Raw genomic sequence first — 14,191 nt, 5'->3', positions numbered from 1 at the left:
ATGCTGATGGAACTGCTCTGAGGACCACCCTTGAGAACCACCACCCTACACAATGTCTGAAGCCCCGCCTCTTTGACTTTCTTTTTGGACAGTTTTATACTTTGCCATTCATGCCTGGGAGGAAGGACCTGCCAGCTCACACCTGAGGGTAGACATGGTTGAGAGATTCTGGAGTGGGTAAGTGTTTCCATTAGATTCACGACGGCAAACCAGGCCTATGTGTTTGCTAATGAATCCCCGGTGCCAGAAAAGTGCCTGACACGAGCGGGAAGCTCCATCCATCTTTGGAAATGAATGAATGAATGAATGAATGAATGAAGGTAGTTTATTAACCAGGATGCAAGGTATCTAAGAAGAGTAAAAAACATTTAATAACAGAAAGCATAAAGTAAGACCAGATACATCAGCTCACAAAAAAGTTCTTCTGGGAATGGTGATAGGTCTGGGGATTGGATTGAAAAGCAAATTCAGTATCAGGCAGCTGAGAAGCAATACACAGGAAGGTAACACGGAAACATTAAACAAAAAGACCGTGCAAAGGGCAGTGGGAAAAAAGCACATAGCAAGATATTCTCCAAGGCCTGGCCCAAAGGCCCAGATGTGTAAAGACAGAAGCTCCTCATCTTCAATCTTGACCCTATTTGCAAATACTCCCAGGGAGATGTGAGTCCTTCCTGGCCTCCCCAAGGTGCCTGTCCATCTCAGTCCTCGATGCAGTAACAGAGAAGCTACAGGGTTAAGACTAATGAACATTTTTGAGCACTTGAGCATTTCTTCTCCAGACACAGCAGTGAGACCTTTTCAGTATTTCTTCACTTAATTCTTACTAGATCCCTAGGATGTAGATATTTTTGCACCCATTTAACAGAGGAAGAAACAGGCTCAGAGAGGTGAAGTAACTTGTTCAGCATCACTCAGCTCATAAGTAACACCCCCTCCAGGGCTGTCTGGTCCCAGCGCCCACACTCTCTCACTCAGCTTCTTCCCATCACACAGGCCCGGGGAGCAGACAGACTGATGACTTTAGCTTGAGTCTGAAGCCCAGTTCCAAAAGCAGCCGATGGCTAGAAGGCCCTCAGCCCCTCCCAGCCAGTGCAGTAGGAGAAAAGGCCATAAGGTGGGGAGAAGTAAGTGGCTGGATTCAGTGTCCTAATCCCTCCTCCAAACTGAAATCCCAGAGGTGCAGGTGCAAACAGAGTGAGGGAAAGCCAGGAAGAACTGGGAAAGGAGTTTCCATGCCCTGGCTCCTATCTGCAGGTTGATGGAGGTGGGGGTTATGGAGAAACCACACAGACCGGCCCCAGCAGGGCATGTGCATGGGGGGTGGCTAGGCAGTGAGAGAGCCTGGGCCAGCACTCCCGCCTGGATAGAAGGCACCCGGAAGACCCATAGGGGTAGCAGAGGCTGCTGAGGTTGAGAGCCCAAGGTAGGGGTGAAGGGATGTTGCCAAAGAGCCACAGGTGCACAGCCCAGCAGGGCACGCAAAAGCCGGACGAGACTTGGAGAGGGAAGCTGGACAGCACTGTTCACTGCTCTAAGCAGGAGACCATGGGGCCTGACAGCACTGAAAGGAAGCCCTGTACCAGATGAGCCCACACGTACACAGGTCCCTCACCCTCTGCCTGCTGGGGCCCCAGGCCTCCCCGAATTCCCTTGGCTTCCTGGTGTCTCCCTATCTACATACATCTACATAGCAGACGGTGCAGGAGATATCTCTGCCAGCTGAGAATTCATCAGACCTGACTCAGCCCCATGAGTGTTTAAAGTTCCGCCTATCCCTCTGGCCTCTTCATGGGAAAGATCAGTCCAGTTATAGCAAACAGAGAGGCCGCCTGCCCTTTGAAGCCACATGCCCAAGGGACCTTCTCCAACCCTCATGTTGCCAGGTGACCTGGGGATGCTCACTTTTTTCTGTTATGTTGATGAGGGGTGGAGTGGCACCCGCCCACCCAGCCTGTTCCCTCCAACCCTCCCGACGCTCTTGGGAGTCACCTGACTTCCTCAGGATCTTGGCCCGCTTCCGCAGCTGGGCCAGCAGCAGACCCAGGAGACCCGAGTCCCGGAAGATGTCGGTGAAAAGCAAGTCCCTGCCGGCTATCCTGAGGACACTCTGCAGGGCCACGAGGGCGCAGGGTGACTCGGGGCTCTCCTTGATCAAGCACTGCACCTTCCGCAGGATTTCATGGGGCACATAATGCAGCTCGAACACCAGGGCCTCCAGCAGCTGGAAGAATTGCTTTTGCACCGGGGCCGGCTTCAGGGGCACAATCTCCACGAACTGCGAGATGGGCTGCAGGGTCCACTCCAGCAGGAAGAAGTTGCGGGCGTTCCAGACCCACATGGTCCTGATGGCTGACAGGACCTTGGTGCAGAGGACAGGGTTGCTGGCTTTTTGGAAAACATTCTGTAGGACTTGGAAGGCCTGAAGATTCTTAACGGTCACCCCTGGGGACAAAAGGAGGGTTAACCCTGCAGGTCATTTCTCCTGCCTGTGCCTAGAAATATGTGGTGGCATTAGCACTGGGAAATACCATTCGGTTTCTATTTTCTAGCTCCTGTGGGTAAATGTCTATCAGAAGTCCAGGAAAGCCAGCTGCCCAGAGTGTGAGCAAGGCTGGAACTGCATTGTCCAAGATGCAGTGGCTCACCAAGCAATGGAAATGTGCCCACTCAACTGAGATGGTCCATGCGTGTAAAAATACACACTGGATTTCCAAGATACAGCACAAGGAAAAGAAGGCCAAAATAAATGCCATTAATACCTATTTATATTGACCCATATTGAAATGGCAATGGTTTGGATATATTAGGTTAAATAAACTACATTATGAAAAGGAAACTATTTCTTCATATTTTTTTTAAAATATGGCTACTAGACCATTAAAAATTATGCGATACGTCTAGCGTTATTGGGCAGGGATGGGCTGGAGGGTTGGTTTTAATCAGTTAAAAACAAATGATGTTGGGGTGCCTGGGTGGCTCAGTCAGTTAAGCATCTGACTTTGACACAGGTCATGATCTCAAGACTCGTGAGTTCGAGCCCCGTGTCAGGCTCTGTGCTGACGGCTCAGAGCCTGGAGCCTGCTTCTGATTCTGTGTCTCCCTCTCTCTCTGTCCCTCCCCCACTCACACTCTGTCTCTCTTTCTTTCAAAAATAAATAAATATTAAAAAAATTTTTAGGGGTGGCTGGGTGGCTCAGTCGGTTAAGCGTCTGACTTCGCCTCAGGTCATGATCTCGCGGCCCGTGGGTTCAAGCCCCGCGTCGGACTCTGTGCTGACAGCTCAGAGCCGGGAGCCTGCTTCTGATTCTGTGTCTCCCTCTCTTTCTGCCCCTCCCCCACTCACACTCTGTCTCTCTTTCTTTCAAAAATAAATAAATATTTTTAAAAACTTTAAATGATAAATAAATAAATAAATAAATAAATAAAATGATGTTAAAAATTACTAAGCAAAGTCAGTATCTTTTCTAGACACGTAGTTAAATAAAGATATCTCCTGAAGCCATCCCCTCCTTTCACTCCATCAGAGAACTCCTTGCCTCCAACCCTCTCTGCCTCAGCCCCCAGAGATGTTTCTGAAACTCACCTCCGGTCCAGACACTTCACTATGTATCTGCTGGAGTTCTGTCCAGAGGCCCTTCCTGAACTGGCCCTACAGTCTTACAGCCTTCACACTCTGGTCATTTTCCCAGACCCCAGATGTTCGTGGTCACCATTTCTCTCCCCAGGCAGTAATTTCTGCCTTTAAACTTTCTCCTCTTCCTTCCTATCTAGGCAACTCACTCTTAGCCTTGAATGGGGCCTTCTGTGCACGGTTTCCTGACTAACCCAGACAGACCTGACCCACCTGCCTGGTGTCACCACTGTGCCTGATGCATTGATCAGCCAGTTATGGAGGAGATTCTGGTTCAGCGTATGTGTGACAGTCTCTACAGAGAAATTTTAGGGAGCAGATACCTGCCTGGTCACACGGGTGCCTCACGTGGGGCAGAATGGCTGCTGCACAGAGTTCATCAATCAATCAATCAGTCTCAAAGAACTGAGGAAGCCTGACCCTGAGCCTGGGTGGCTATTTCAGGGCCATCAGCCCTTGTATACAAGCCCATGTTGCAGAATAAGTCATGGCAGAGGCGGGGGTGGAGACCATTACTCCCGCCATTACTCAAGAGGGTCTTTGCCTTTGTTAAGCAAAAATTTCCTCTAAATCCCACCAAGACACCTAAAAAATGTCTACAAAGGAGAGATTTTAAATCCATAGGTAATCTCCGCAAAGGAGTGACAGAAGCACTGACAGGTGCCAAGTGTTGGTTTCTTCACAAAGAGTCAGGGAAAGACCTGGGTAGCATTTGTCAGGGCACAGTGCCAGCCTCTGCCAGGCCCCCAGAAACACAAAATGACCCACCAGAAGCCTCATGATGGAACTTGAAGCCTTCCAGCTGAGGGTAGGTGATGCTATCAAACACCTTCAGCTCTGACCTCCCGCAGGTCGTCAGCCACACCAGCAGCTCGAGGAGCTCCTCCAAGTGGGGATCCACTTCGCTCTGTACCAGTGCATCGTACCTGCAGGGACAGACGAGGCCAGCTCCCTGGACTTTGTGGACAGGGCAGCCATGTTTGCTCATGGTGCTCCTCCCAAGGATGCAGGGCTAAACCCACCCCCAAAAGACACGTGCACAAGAAGAGCAGGGACGCCCTCAAAATGGGAGATCTAATATTTCAAGTGGGCAGGCAAATGTCTTCGGAAGTAACCCAACTTTATTAGACTTCCTTATGCTTATGTCAAGGTGGAGTATTGTTGCATTTTTAGCTACTTAAGTGTAGATGAGCCAGCTTTCTCTTCTTGTGGAGAAGGGTTTCTCTGTCTCTCAAGTCTTACTCGAGCTCTGTCATGTCAAGAGCAAACGTGCTTGCAGTATGATTTCAGGTAAGGCAGGAAAAAAAAAAAAAAACAATGAGCTGAGCTGGGTCCTTCCTGATACTCCTTGGAGTAGGCTCATTTCCCCCCTCCTGGCTTCTACAAGAAGTCTGGAGAAAACCAACCACCCATTTAACCAAAGAAATGTTCAAGAACTGCTATGACATGGACCTCCATGGGAGCAGTAGCCAGTTGGTCATGGTCCAGACTAATGTAAAGAGTGGCAACCCCATAGGAACATTTATTCTTAGTGTCCCTTTGGAGGAAGGCCCTCAAGGTACTGTCATTTAATCACATCTTTTTGGGGCTTCAGTCTTCTCATCCAAATTACCCCTCTAGACTAGAAATCTGGCGCTTCAGTGAAGTCTGTGAAGCACAGTGGTAAGCCACATCCCATGCACGAGAAGGGCTTCTCATATTCATAGAGCAAAGCACAAGGGAATACATGTAGCCCTGCCCTTAACCAGCTTCCCCAAGAGCAATGAAGAAGTTGCAACAATCAAGGAATTTCTTTGATTTCCATCTCTTGGCTCATCCACTCCTTAGACCCAACCTGAATACAATGTGGCAAGGCAGAGCGGAGGAAATTAGTCCTGACCCAGATCAATGGTGTCTTCATTTGGGTTTCCAATGGTCAAGTATTTGAGAGAGAAAAGGTAGTTTATTTGGGAATTGAAGCAAAAAATACTACCGGGGCAGAGGGCCTGAGAGAGGGAGAGGAAGGAAGCCAGTGCAGGAGCATTATAGAGCAAGCACCTTCTTGGACAACTGGAGTTTAATCCTTTGGGGCGCTCTGGGAGGCAGGGTAGAGATATCCCACCCAAGGGACAACTTTACTGGGTATTTATCCATTATCTCCGGCCAGTCCTTGGTTGACGGCTGCTTCTGAGGGTTGCTGCCTCCTCAGCAGTTCAAGCCAGCAGGTGTGCATGTGATAATACCATCCAATGAATTTGGTAAAATTGTTATTGCAATCCCCATCAGTTCTCAAAGGCAGTGGCTCTCAAATCCTGATGCACCTTGAATTATTTTTGCAATAAAAGTCTCTCTGGTCATGCTCTATGGAAATCTGTGTTTCAGAAGAAGCTTCAAAATCGCTTCCTCCAAAGCAACCCAAATGATACTGAGGACCTAGACGTTGGCAGTTTCTTCCCCACGAGGTACAACCACTTACCGAAGTAGCACTTTGAGGAGAAGAGGGTAGCCCTCCCCATTCTCAAACTCTAGGAACAGATCCGAAGAGACGGGATAGGAGTCCTTCACAAAGCCCAAGATGAGGCTCACTGACTCGCTCACCTTGGGAGCAGGGAGCGTGTCTGCAAGCTTGGAGAGATTCTGAAGGGAGAGTTTGATGCAATCCATGGCTGCCAGAGGAAAACAACCCTGTTAAGTTTGGAGGCAATAGCTTTTCTGCCACGGTCATTCTCTCCCCCCACTCCGTTAAACTATCTATATCAAGATGTAAATGAGAATTAATTCAAAGCCCTTTCCTGCTGGGTCTTGAATCAAGAAGTCTTCCCCGTGGGAAGTGTCACCACTAAGAGCCACACTGTGCAGACCCAGATGGAGAGGAGACAAAACAGGAAGAGGAAGGAAGCCTCCTAGCTCTGCTCCTAATTCCCAGCATGCAGGAGGGACTGGGTCCATTAGGTAATAGGACACAAGGTGAAAGACCTGGGCGTTGAGAAAGACCTTCTTAAGGAAGCAACACTGGAGACGGGCAGAAATTAGCTTGAAAAAAAGTTCAGGGAAGGATCTATGAATATGTAAGAAGGGGAGGGGCAAAAGGACAGTGGGTTTCAGCTACTAATATGTCCAGGGGGTTGGCACCCAGAAGTGCAGGCCACCAGGGAGGAGGAGGAAGACAGGGCCAGCTCATTTGTGGCCCTGGCCTTGGAACTTGCTGGTTTCCCAGAGCTGTGAGAAGTCAAGGGAAGATCTGAGTCGGAAGAGAGATGTCATTGGATTTGCATTTTGATGGATCACTGTTTTTAGGACTCTTTCACTGGAAGAAGCCTCTTCTGAGTACCAGGAAAGCCATGCCGGTGGATCAGGAAAAGTGTCTATTGAGAACTTGAGACAGCACATGCTCTGTCCCTCAGCCACAAGGCTTCAGACACGCCCCAGAGTCCTCATGCCGGGCAAGGCAGCCCTAAGAGCCATGGGCTTGGCAGCTAACTGCCAGGCCAGCCCTTATTCCAGACCTTCTCCTCAGCCTGTACGCCCATGGAGACCACCCAGTCCCCTAAGGGGGTCCTGGGCACAGTGCTCCAGGCAGCAGGCTCCCCACTGAGGTGGGAATTTTCTTTTCTAGTTATTGTCTTGGACGGCTAACAATAATGACACAGTGAGAGAGCCCTGTCATCAGGACACACAGCTTTTCCTCAGGGGTCTCTGGCTCAAGCCTATGGGGGGTACCCGGGCTGCTGAGCCTCTCAGGACCAGCTCAGCTCAGGGTCATTGCCACTAGGCCCTGGCCTCACTGGGAGCCCCAAATCCCTAAACTGGGGCCGACTTTTGGTCCTGGGCTCAGTTACAAGAGGGCGGTGGGCTTGCTGAACCTGCTCAGCTGTCACCAGGTGATGCCGTCTGTTATGGGACACCCCAGAAAGAAGGCAGATCACAGGGCAAGGGGTTGCTATTCCCATTTTACAGATAAAAGAACTGAGGCACACAGGCACGTACGTGCCCGAGGTCACTCCACCATGAGAACAGGTGGACAGAGCTGGAGTCCACACCCCAGCTTCTGGCTCAGGTATCTATGGCCTTAACCCCTGCATATGCTGCCCAGAGCAGAGCCGAAAGGAGATCGGGCATCTCCAGGCTTAGGATGTTTGTCTCCTCCTGTTTGTGAGCTGGGGACCTAGGCAAGTTCTTGAACTACTCTCAGTCTCCGTTTTCCCCATCATCAAAATGGCATTAATGTCCATCTCAAAGAGACCGAGGATATAATATACAAATTATCTGCTGTGTGTCTGTTTGAGAGTAAATGAGTTCCCCTTTCCTTCCCTCCTCTGGAGCACCAACATAAATAATAAAAGCACTTTCACGAAGGAAACCAAGCAAAGAGTCGTCTACTGGGCATAGGTGGGCTTCCGTGAAGACCCTGTTTGTTCATCTCTTTTTTGGTTCCAGGGTCTCATTGTAGAAAGTTGGCCCGTATCCCACCCCTGGTCTCCTGGGGTCATACCCTGCAGGTATTCAATGATGCCAAGGTGCTGGGCCTTGGAGATTGCCCTCAGCACACAGAAGGTGGGCTCCTTCCAAAAGCAGCAGCTGTGCTCCCAAAGACAGGTAGTGGCAATCACTAGAGATTGGAGCTCATTTCCTGACAGAAGTCTCTCCAGCCCCTGAGACTCACTGCAAATGTTCAGCAACATCTGGGGAAGAAAAAAAAAAAAACAAAACAGATGCCTAGTTAGGAAGCCTCCTTCCTGTAAGTAACAGATATCTTCCCTTGTTTTCCAGAGCTCTGAGGGTATGTCTCAGTGCCAAGGATGGGTCGTATGGGTCACCTTCTGCCCCAGAACAGCATGGTCAGTGGTGCCCCCAGAAAAGGGTGACAGAGCTTGGGCTAAAGTCTGCACTCCTAATCCTATGCGAGTAATCAGAAAAACAGAGAAGCATTTGACTTAGAGAGGTGTCCTTCTACATAGACACGCAGGGAAAAGATGCCATCAAAGGTTAAAGGATAGGATTAACAGAACCCAGTGTTATTTAAAAAGAGATGTGTTCCCAGATCCCTGGTTGGCAGTCAAACTCTACTTCTCATAAGATTATGAGACTGATCTCTAACTTCCTATCTGGACCCTGTGCGCCCACCCATCCAGCCTTTCTATGGCTGCCAGAGGGACTTCCAGTACCTTCCCGCCACTTAGGGTGAATCATGGCTCACAGAGTTCTGCACAGACAAGCCCTGCCTCCTCCCTGACGTGATTGTGTGCAGCCCTCCCTTTGGCTCTTGGTGGTCTAACCGGATCTCCTTCAAGTTTGACATATATGGAAAGCTGCTTCCATCTGAATCCATCAGCCCCTTCTAAGCATAGGGACAGAGTCCAAGCTGAACAGTCATAGAGCCAGCCTCCAGACCCCACCTGCTGACCTTCCCAACAGTAGCCATGGCCATGTGACCCTTGGCTTGGATGGCCATTTCTGCGCCTATCCCCTCTCCCCCCGCCCCTTCACATCTGCACTCCAACTTTCAGCTCCTGTTTCAGTGCCATTTCCTCAGAACGGTCTTCTTTTATGCTCTCCTATAAATCAGGTCCCTTTGTCCTCATTTCCCAGCACACTTTTCACTTTGCCTTCAGAGCACTTAAAAAAACGGACACAGCTCTCTAATTACGTGATTATCTCCCTTGTTTGGCTTCCCCAATTTTCTGTCACCTCTGGTACTATGCTTGCTGCTGGAACCAGCAGTCTGGCACAGAGGAGTATGTGGGAGGAGCTCATATATTTTGCAGAATGAAATAAGGAAAACCCTAAGGAATACAGACATGCCCCGCGGCTCGCATTCTACCCTTTCAGGGGCAGAACCATGAAGGCAGGGCTGCGCCAGTTCCCTGCGGGACACTGAAAGCCACGTGGTAAAGACTTGTCAAAGCACCCAGTACCACAACCTGGCCACCACTTAGAATATGGTTTATATACGGATAAACGATGCCTGAGTTTCCAGCAAATGCAGCTTAAGGGATAACCCACCATAAGTAAGCTTGTGACATAACCTCTGGTAATGAGAACTCTCGCTTGAGAATGAGTCTAAAATGGATATTCATGTGAGCGCACATTTACAATGCACAAATGCATTTGGAAATTCACAAAATCACCTGCTCTGTGAGCCACTGCCTGAGGCACTGGCCACACAAAGATGAGTAGGACTTATGGCCCTCCTTACCCTCCTCCCAAGGTGTCTTCCTCCAGAGAGGCAGGAGGAGTTTTCTGGAGAATACAGCATCCTGGGAGCTGAGAAAGCAGAGCTGGTCAGTAAGGGCCAGGAAAGGAGTAAGAAGTTATGTTAAAAGCTACCGCTGGTAGTCAGAGAGGATAGAAAAAATGGGGAAGGACACCAGGAAATTGCATTTGATGCTTAGTGGCCTGAGATCACTTCTGGGAGGGGGAAGGAGGTGGCCTCATAAAATGGTCTTGGCAGCCAGATTCCCAGGGTCCCAATCCCAGCCCCGCCCCCCACCCACCGACTACCTCTCTGACCCCAGAGCCATGTTTACTCCTCAGGCGCTAGTTTGCGTGGAATCAGAATTGTAATACTACACACATCCTGGGATGGAAGAGAGGGATCAGGGAGGGGACAGATGTGAGGCTATGGCACAGGTGGGTACAGGGAAGGACTTAGAAAATGTTGGCTGCAATTATGCAAGTGCGGTTGCCGTGCTTGCCCTCCGAGGAGGCAGGGGCCAGAGACAGGAGGTTCCAGATGCTGGGGAGGGGCGGGCAGGACTCAGGAACACAGCCTGGAGGAAGCTGCTGGGGCCAAGTGGACGAGGAAGAGGAGCAGCACACTCTTCTGGGGGAGAACGACAGAAATAGCGACACAGGGATGAAATGAGATGGAAAGGGGAGAACAGACATTTTCCAAATGCACAAGATCCTGGCATTTGCAGAGAGCGTGGGGGTCGACAGATGAGCTGGCTCTCCAGGAGGACAGAGGGGCTTCAGGACTAGGGCCAAGAAGGACGGAGACACCTCCAAGAAGCAGAGCGGGGTCTCGGCCCAGGGGTGTGGAGCCTTCCTCTGACTCACCTGCACAAACATCCTCTGAACTTGAACATCATTCTCTAAAACCTCCTCCTTTTCCAGAGGAAAGACAAAGAAGAGGTAAAGGCACTTCAGGAGCAGGGGTGGAAGCCCGGATGCAGCGACTGTGCCCAGCGTCTCCTGCAAGAGAAGAGCAGACGTGACCCACAGCCACAGACCCAGGGGAGCACTCTTCCAACCCAGAGCGGCATGGTCTTTTAGCCAGGAAGACGGGTAAATCATGTCCTCTCTGTGGGCAATGCACTCTCACGTAAGAATGGGGACAATCACAGGACCCACCCAGAGTGGCTGTGAAGATTATGTTTCTGTGAAGTATACACTAGGTGCTCGATAAACACGGCATCTTTTGTAAGACAAACAACACGAAGGAAGGAGAGGAGGAAGGGAGGGAGGGACAGGTGCAGAGCAGAAAACAAGGGCTTTCCTAAGTGATCACACTACTGATTTGGGTAGTTGCCTCCGGATTAGCTACAACCTCCACGCATGTATGGAATTGTGTGCGTGGGAGCAGGTGCGGCATTAATCTGAAGCATACTGTCCACCCAATTTCCTGCCCAAGTGACTAATGTGACAGATATGGTGGCAAACTGAGAAAAAGGGAGAGGAAGAATGCACAGTCTGGGCCGGAACCAGGAATATAACGCAGGCGGTTGGTCCTACCCTCCCCGCTAAAAGCTTCCAGTGCAGGGTAACGTTGGCCCCTGTAATTGATACCTGGCTCTGCTGTGACCCTGCTCAGGGTGGCTCCCCTGTCCTCCATGCCGCACTGGCTCCGCTGAAAGCCAATTGCCTATTTGTCTTATTGCTTTTAGGGCTGGCTGCTCACAGTGGAAAACAAGCCCTTTAGGTTAATTTTTACTACCGGACTGTAAATAGTCCTTCCCTGGAGGGCAGAAAAGCTCCTTCTCTGGGCTTCAGGCTGCCGTGCTGATGGAGGTCCAGGCAGTGCAGGCAGAGGAAAGGTCACATGATCCTCCCTGCAGGTAACAACTGCACACTGAGCTCCTCTCACACCTCCGTGCACTGTTTCAGATGCCCGGCTGATATCTGTGTTCACTGTTAGCCTCGGGGTGGCCGTGCCCCTATGTGGCTCCCTCTTGTTCCTGATGCTGAGCACTGGCACGTGGTGGGCACTCTCACCAGACAAATGAGTCTCTGGGTCTGCCCTGCCCGGGACCTCTGGCCATTTCTGCTGATAGCCACAGCTGCCGGGGACTGCTTCTGCCTAAGAGGACGCCAGCCATCAGCAATCCACTCGCAGGGAAGCACCAGGCCCCCAGCTTCACGGTGGAGGACACGTACACAACCAGGGTGGGGCACCGGTGGGAAGGGAAGAAAGAGAAGCCAGCCTCATGTGGGTATCATCTCCAGGAAGGCATGGAACAGGTGCTTAAGGTGGACTCCCTCCGTCTGAGCTTAGCAGATGGCAGTAAAGAGCAGTGGCTCAGAACACGGCCTCTGGAGTCAGACATCAGTCACAGAGGGTGCTAACTAATGTGGCTTCGTAATCTGACTCAGAGGGCTTGGGGGAGGATTTATTGACCTGCAGGACACACTAGCCTTGCCCCGACACGGAAAACGGTCCATACACATTGGCCATTGTTAATCCCTGCCCTGACCTTAAATCAGAAAACGAAGGCATTATCCCCAGTCCTAAAATTAGCCACACAACAGAGTCATGAGAGATGACACAATTTTCCCAAAGTTACACACAGCCTGTCAATGGAAAAAACAGGATTCGAATGTGGATTTCAGATGCTAACGTTCCCATGTCCTGTATCAGAAGGGAATTATGGCAGGAGAAATGACAAATCAGTATCATGGGGGAAAAGACACTCGAGATGCATCCCTGACCTTTGCTGGGACTTCCGCAGGACACGGATGAGGAGCTCCCAAGCTGGGTTCCGTGGGACCTGGAACTTACCGAGTTTGTCCCCGTGAGCACATACACCGACTTCAGGAGCAGGTAGCCATCCTGATCCACGTCCCCTTTCCACCGCAGCAACTGCCCCGCTGCCTCCCTCGCTTGCTCTGGCAACAGCACATGAAGGGGAGAACGTGTCACCAGCGGGCAGTGCGGTGACCTGCCCACCCAGCTCTCCCTCCGCTTGGCCTCCTTCCCCGTGAGAGGTGCCTTAGCATCCTTAGGGGACTGAACACTTGGGTGTCACCTTTTTGCTAGCACCCTGTCCCAGAGACCCTGGTCCTGTGTGTGTGTGTGTGTGTGTGTGTGTGTGTGTGTGTGTGTGTCCCTTCCAAGAGCAGCAGGGCTCTGCTGGTCCGCCTTCCCTCCTCTGTTGGCCTTTCCCTTCATTCCCAACATCCTCAGTGGCAGAAATGAGCCTGTGGGGTTCTTTGGAAGGCACCACTCCTACTCCACTAGAAAAGCAGAGAGTGGCTTTGCAGAAGTCCCGGAAGGAATATGCAGGGGTGTTTTGTCTCCATAAAGTGTTCTCTTACCTGCAGGCTTTCCCACAAGTGCCTTCTGTATTTCTTGGGCAAGCTGGTTAGAAATATCTTCTGCTAGGCTTTGGAGACTAGGAAAGGAGATGATCCCCACAGAGTTTTCCCAGGCCTGAAGTGCAATCAAAAAGATTCCATCAGAGATGTCAAAGCTACAAAGCAAGGCATGAGAATCACCTTGCCTCTCTCCCTGCCAGCCCAAACCAATGAGTCAACTCGCTGTCCCAGGTGTAGCCCAAAAGTCACTGAATCACCTACCCTAACAGCTTCCATTCTATCCGTACCTAGTTGCTATGAATTCTTCAACTTCCATTGAGCTCCAGACCCATATCCAACTGGACCCTGGGTGTCCGCCCCTGAATTTGTGCTCTTGAAATGTCAAATACACATAATTGAATCCATTGCCTTCCTCCCAAATCCGCTGCATCCTGTCTCAGTGAATAGTTCTACCAAGCACCCAGTTGCCCTCATGGGAAATCCTAAGGTTAATTTCCTGGGCCCCCTCTCCCTCATGTGCCTTAGCCCATCAAATGCTACATCTCGCTGGTTCTCCTCTTGCATGTTTCATGTTTCTCAGACCTGGTGTAGATATCTTAGGTTTAGTCATGCAACTACTTCCTTTAACAAATTCTAAAGAGTGGGATTACAAGTTGCAAGCGTGTGCTTTCTCTTTATTTTTTTTCAGTGTTTTGGTGAACATTACCAACTCATTCCCCAGAAAAACTTTACCTGATTATCCTCTCCAGAGGCTCCATGGGAGAGGACTAGTTTCTCTTCACCCATTGGGCACTGTCATACTTTTTCATTTTAAGTGAGAAAATTTACAGAAGAAAAAAATATCTCATCTCAGTAGAAGTCCTGTGACTACTAAAGTAAATGAAGACTTTTAATGCTTCTTGAATTGCCTGCTTTTACTCTTAGCCTATTATTCTATTAATTATTTATTTAAAAAACAACTCTTTACATATAAAAAATGTTAATCCTTGGTCCATAATAGTCTCATGAGTTTTTCAAATTTATGATTTTGTCTTTTAATTTGGT

The 14,191-nt window shown here is 50.0% G+C and overlaps 1 protein-coding gene across 4 annotated transcripts in view; it reads right to left on the bottom strand.

Annotated features, from left to right (window-relative positions):
* Nucleotides 1–14,191, bottom strand: part of WDFY4 (WDFY family member 4) — a 295,826-nt gene that overhangs the window by 250,996 nt on the left and 30,639 nt on the right. For all 4 annotated transcript variants that reach the window (XM_019444889.2, XM_019444887.2, XM_019444885.2 and 1 more), the window contains 7 exons: nucleotides 13,148–13,262; nucleotides 12,612–12,718; nucleotides 10,673–10,807; nucleotides 8,106–8,295; nucleotides 6,090–6,279; nucleotides 4,403–4,560; nucleotides 1,993–2,445 (listed from right to left, as the gene is read on the bottom strand). In XM_019444889.2, coding sequence (XP_019300434.2) covers nucleotides 1,993–2,445; nucleotides 4,403–4,560; nucleotides 6,090–6,279; nucleotides 8,106–8,295; nucleotides 10,673–10,807; nucleotides 12,612–12,718; nucleotides 13,148–13,262 — 1,348 coding nt within the window. The remainder of the gene's footprint in view (nucleotides 1–1,992; nucleotides 2,446–4,402; nucleotides 4,561–6,089; nucleotides 6,280–8,105; nucleotides 8,296–10,672; nucleotides 10,808–12,611; nucleotides 12,719–13,147; nucleotides 13,263–14,191) is intronic.

This window comes from Panthera pardus, unplaced genomic scaffold (assembly GCF_024362965.1).
Source record: "Panthera pardus isolate Hobbes unplaced genomic scaffold, ASM2436296v1 HiC_scaffold_22, whole genome shotgun sequence".
Lineage (NCBI taxonomy): Eukaryota > Metazoa > Chordata > Mammalia > Carnivora > Felidae > Panthera > Panthera pardus.
Note: the sequence above shows the minus strand (reverse complement) of the source record. Positions and strands in the feature narration are given on the sequence as shown.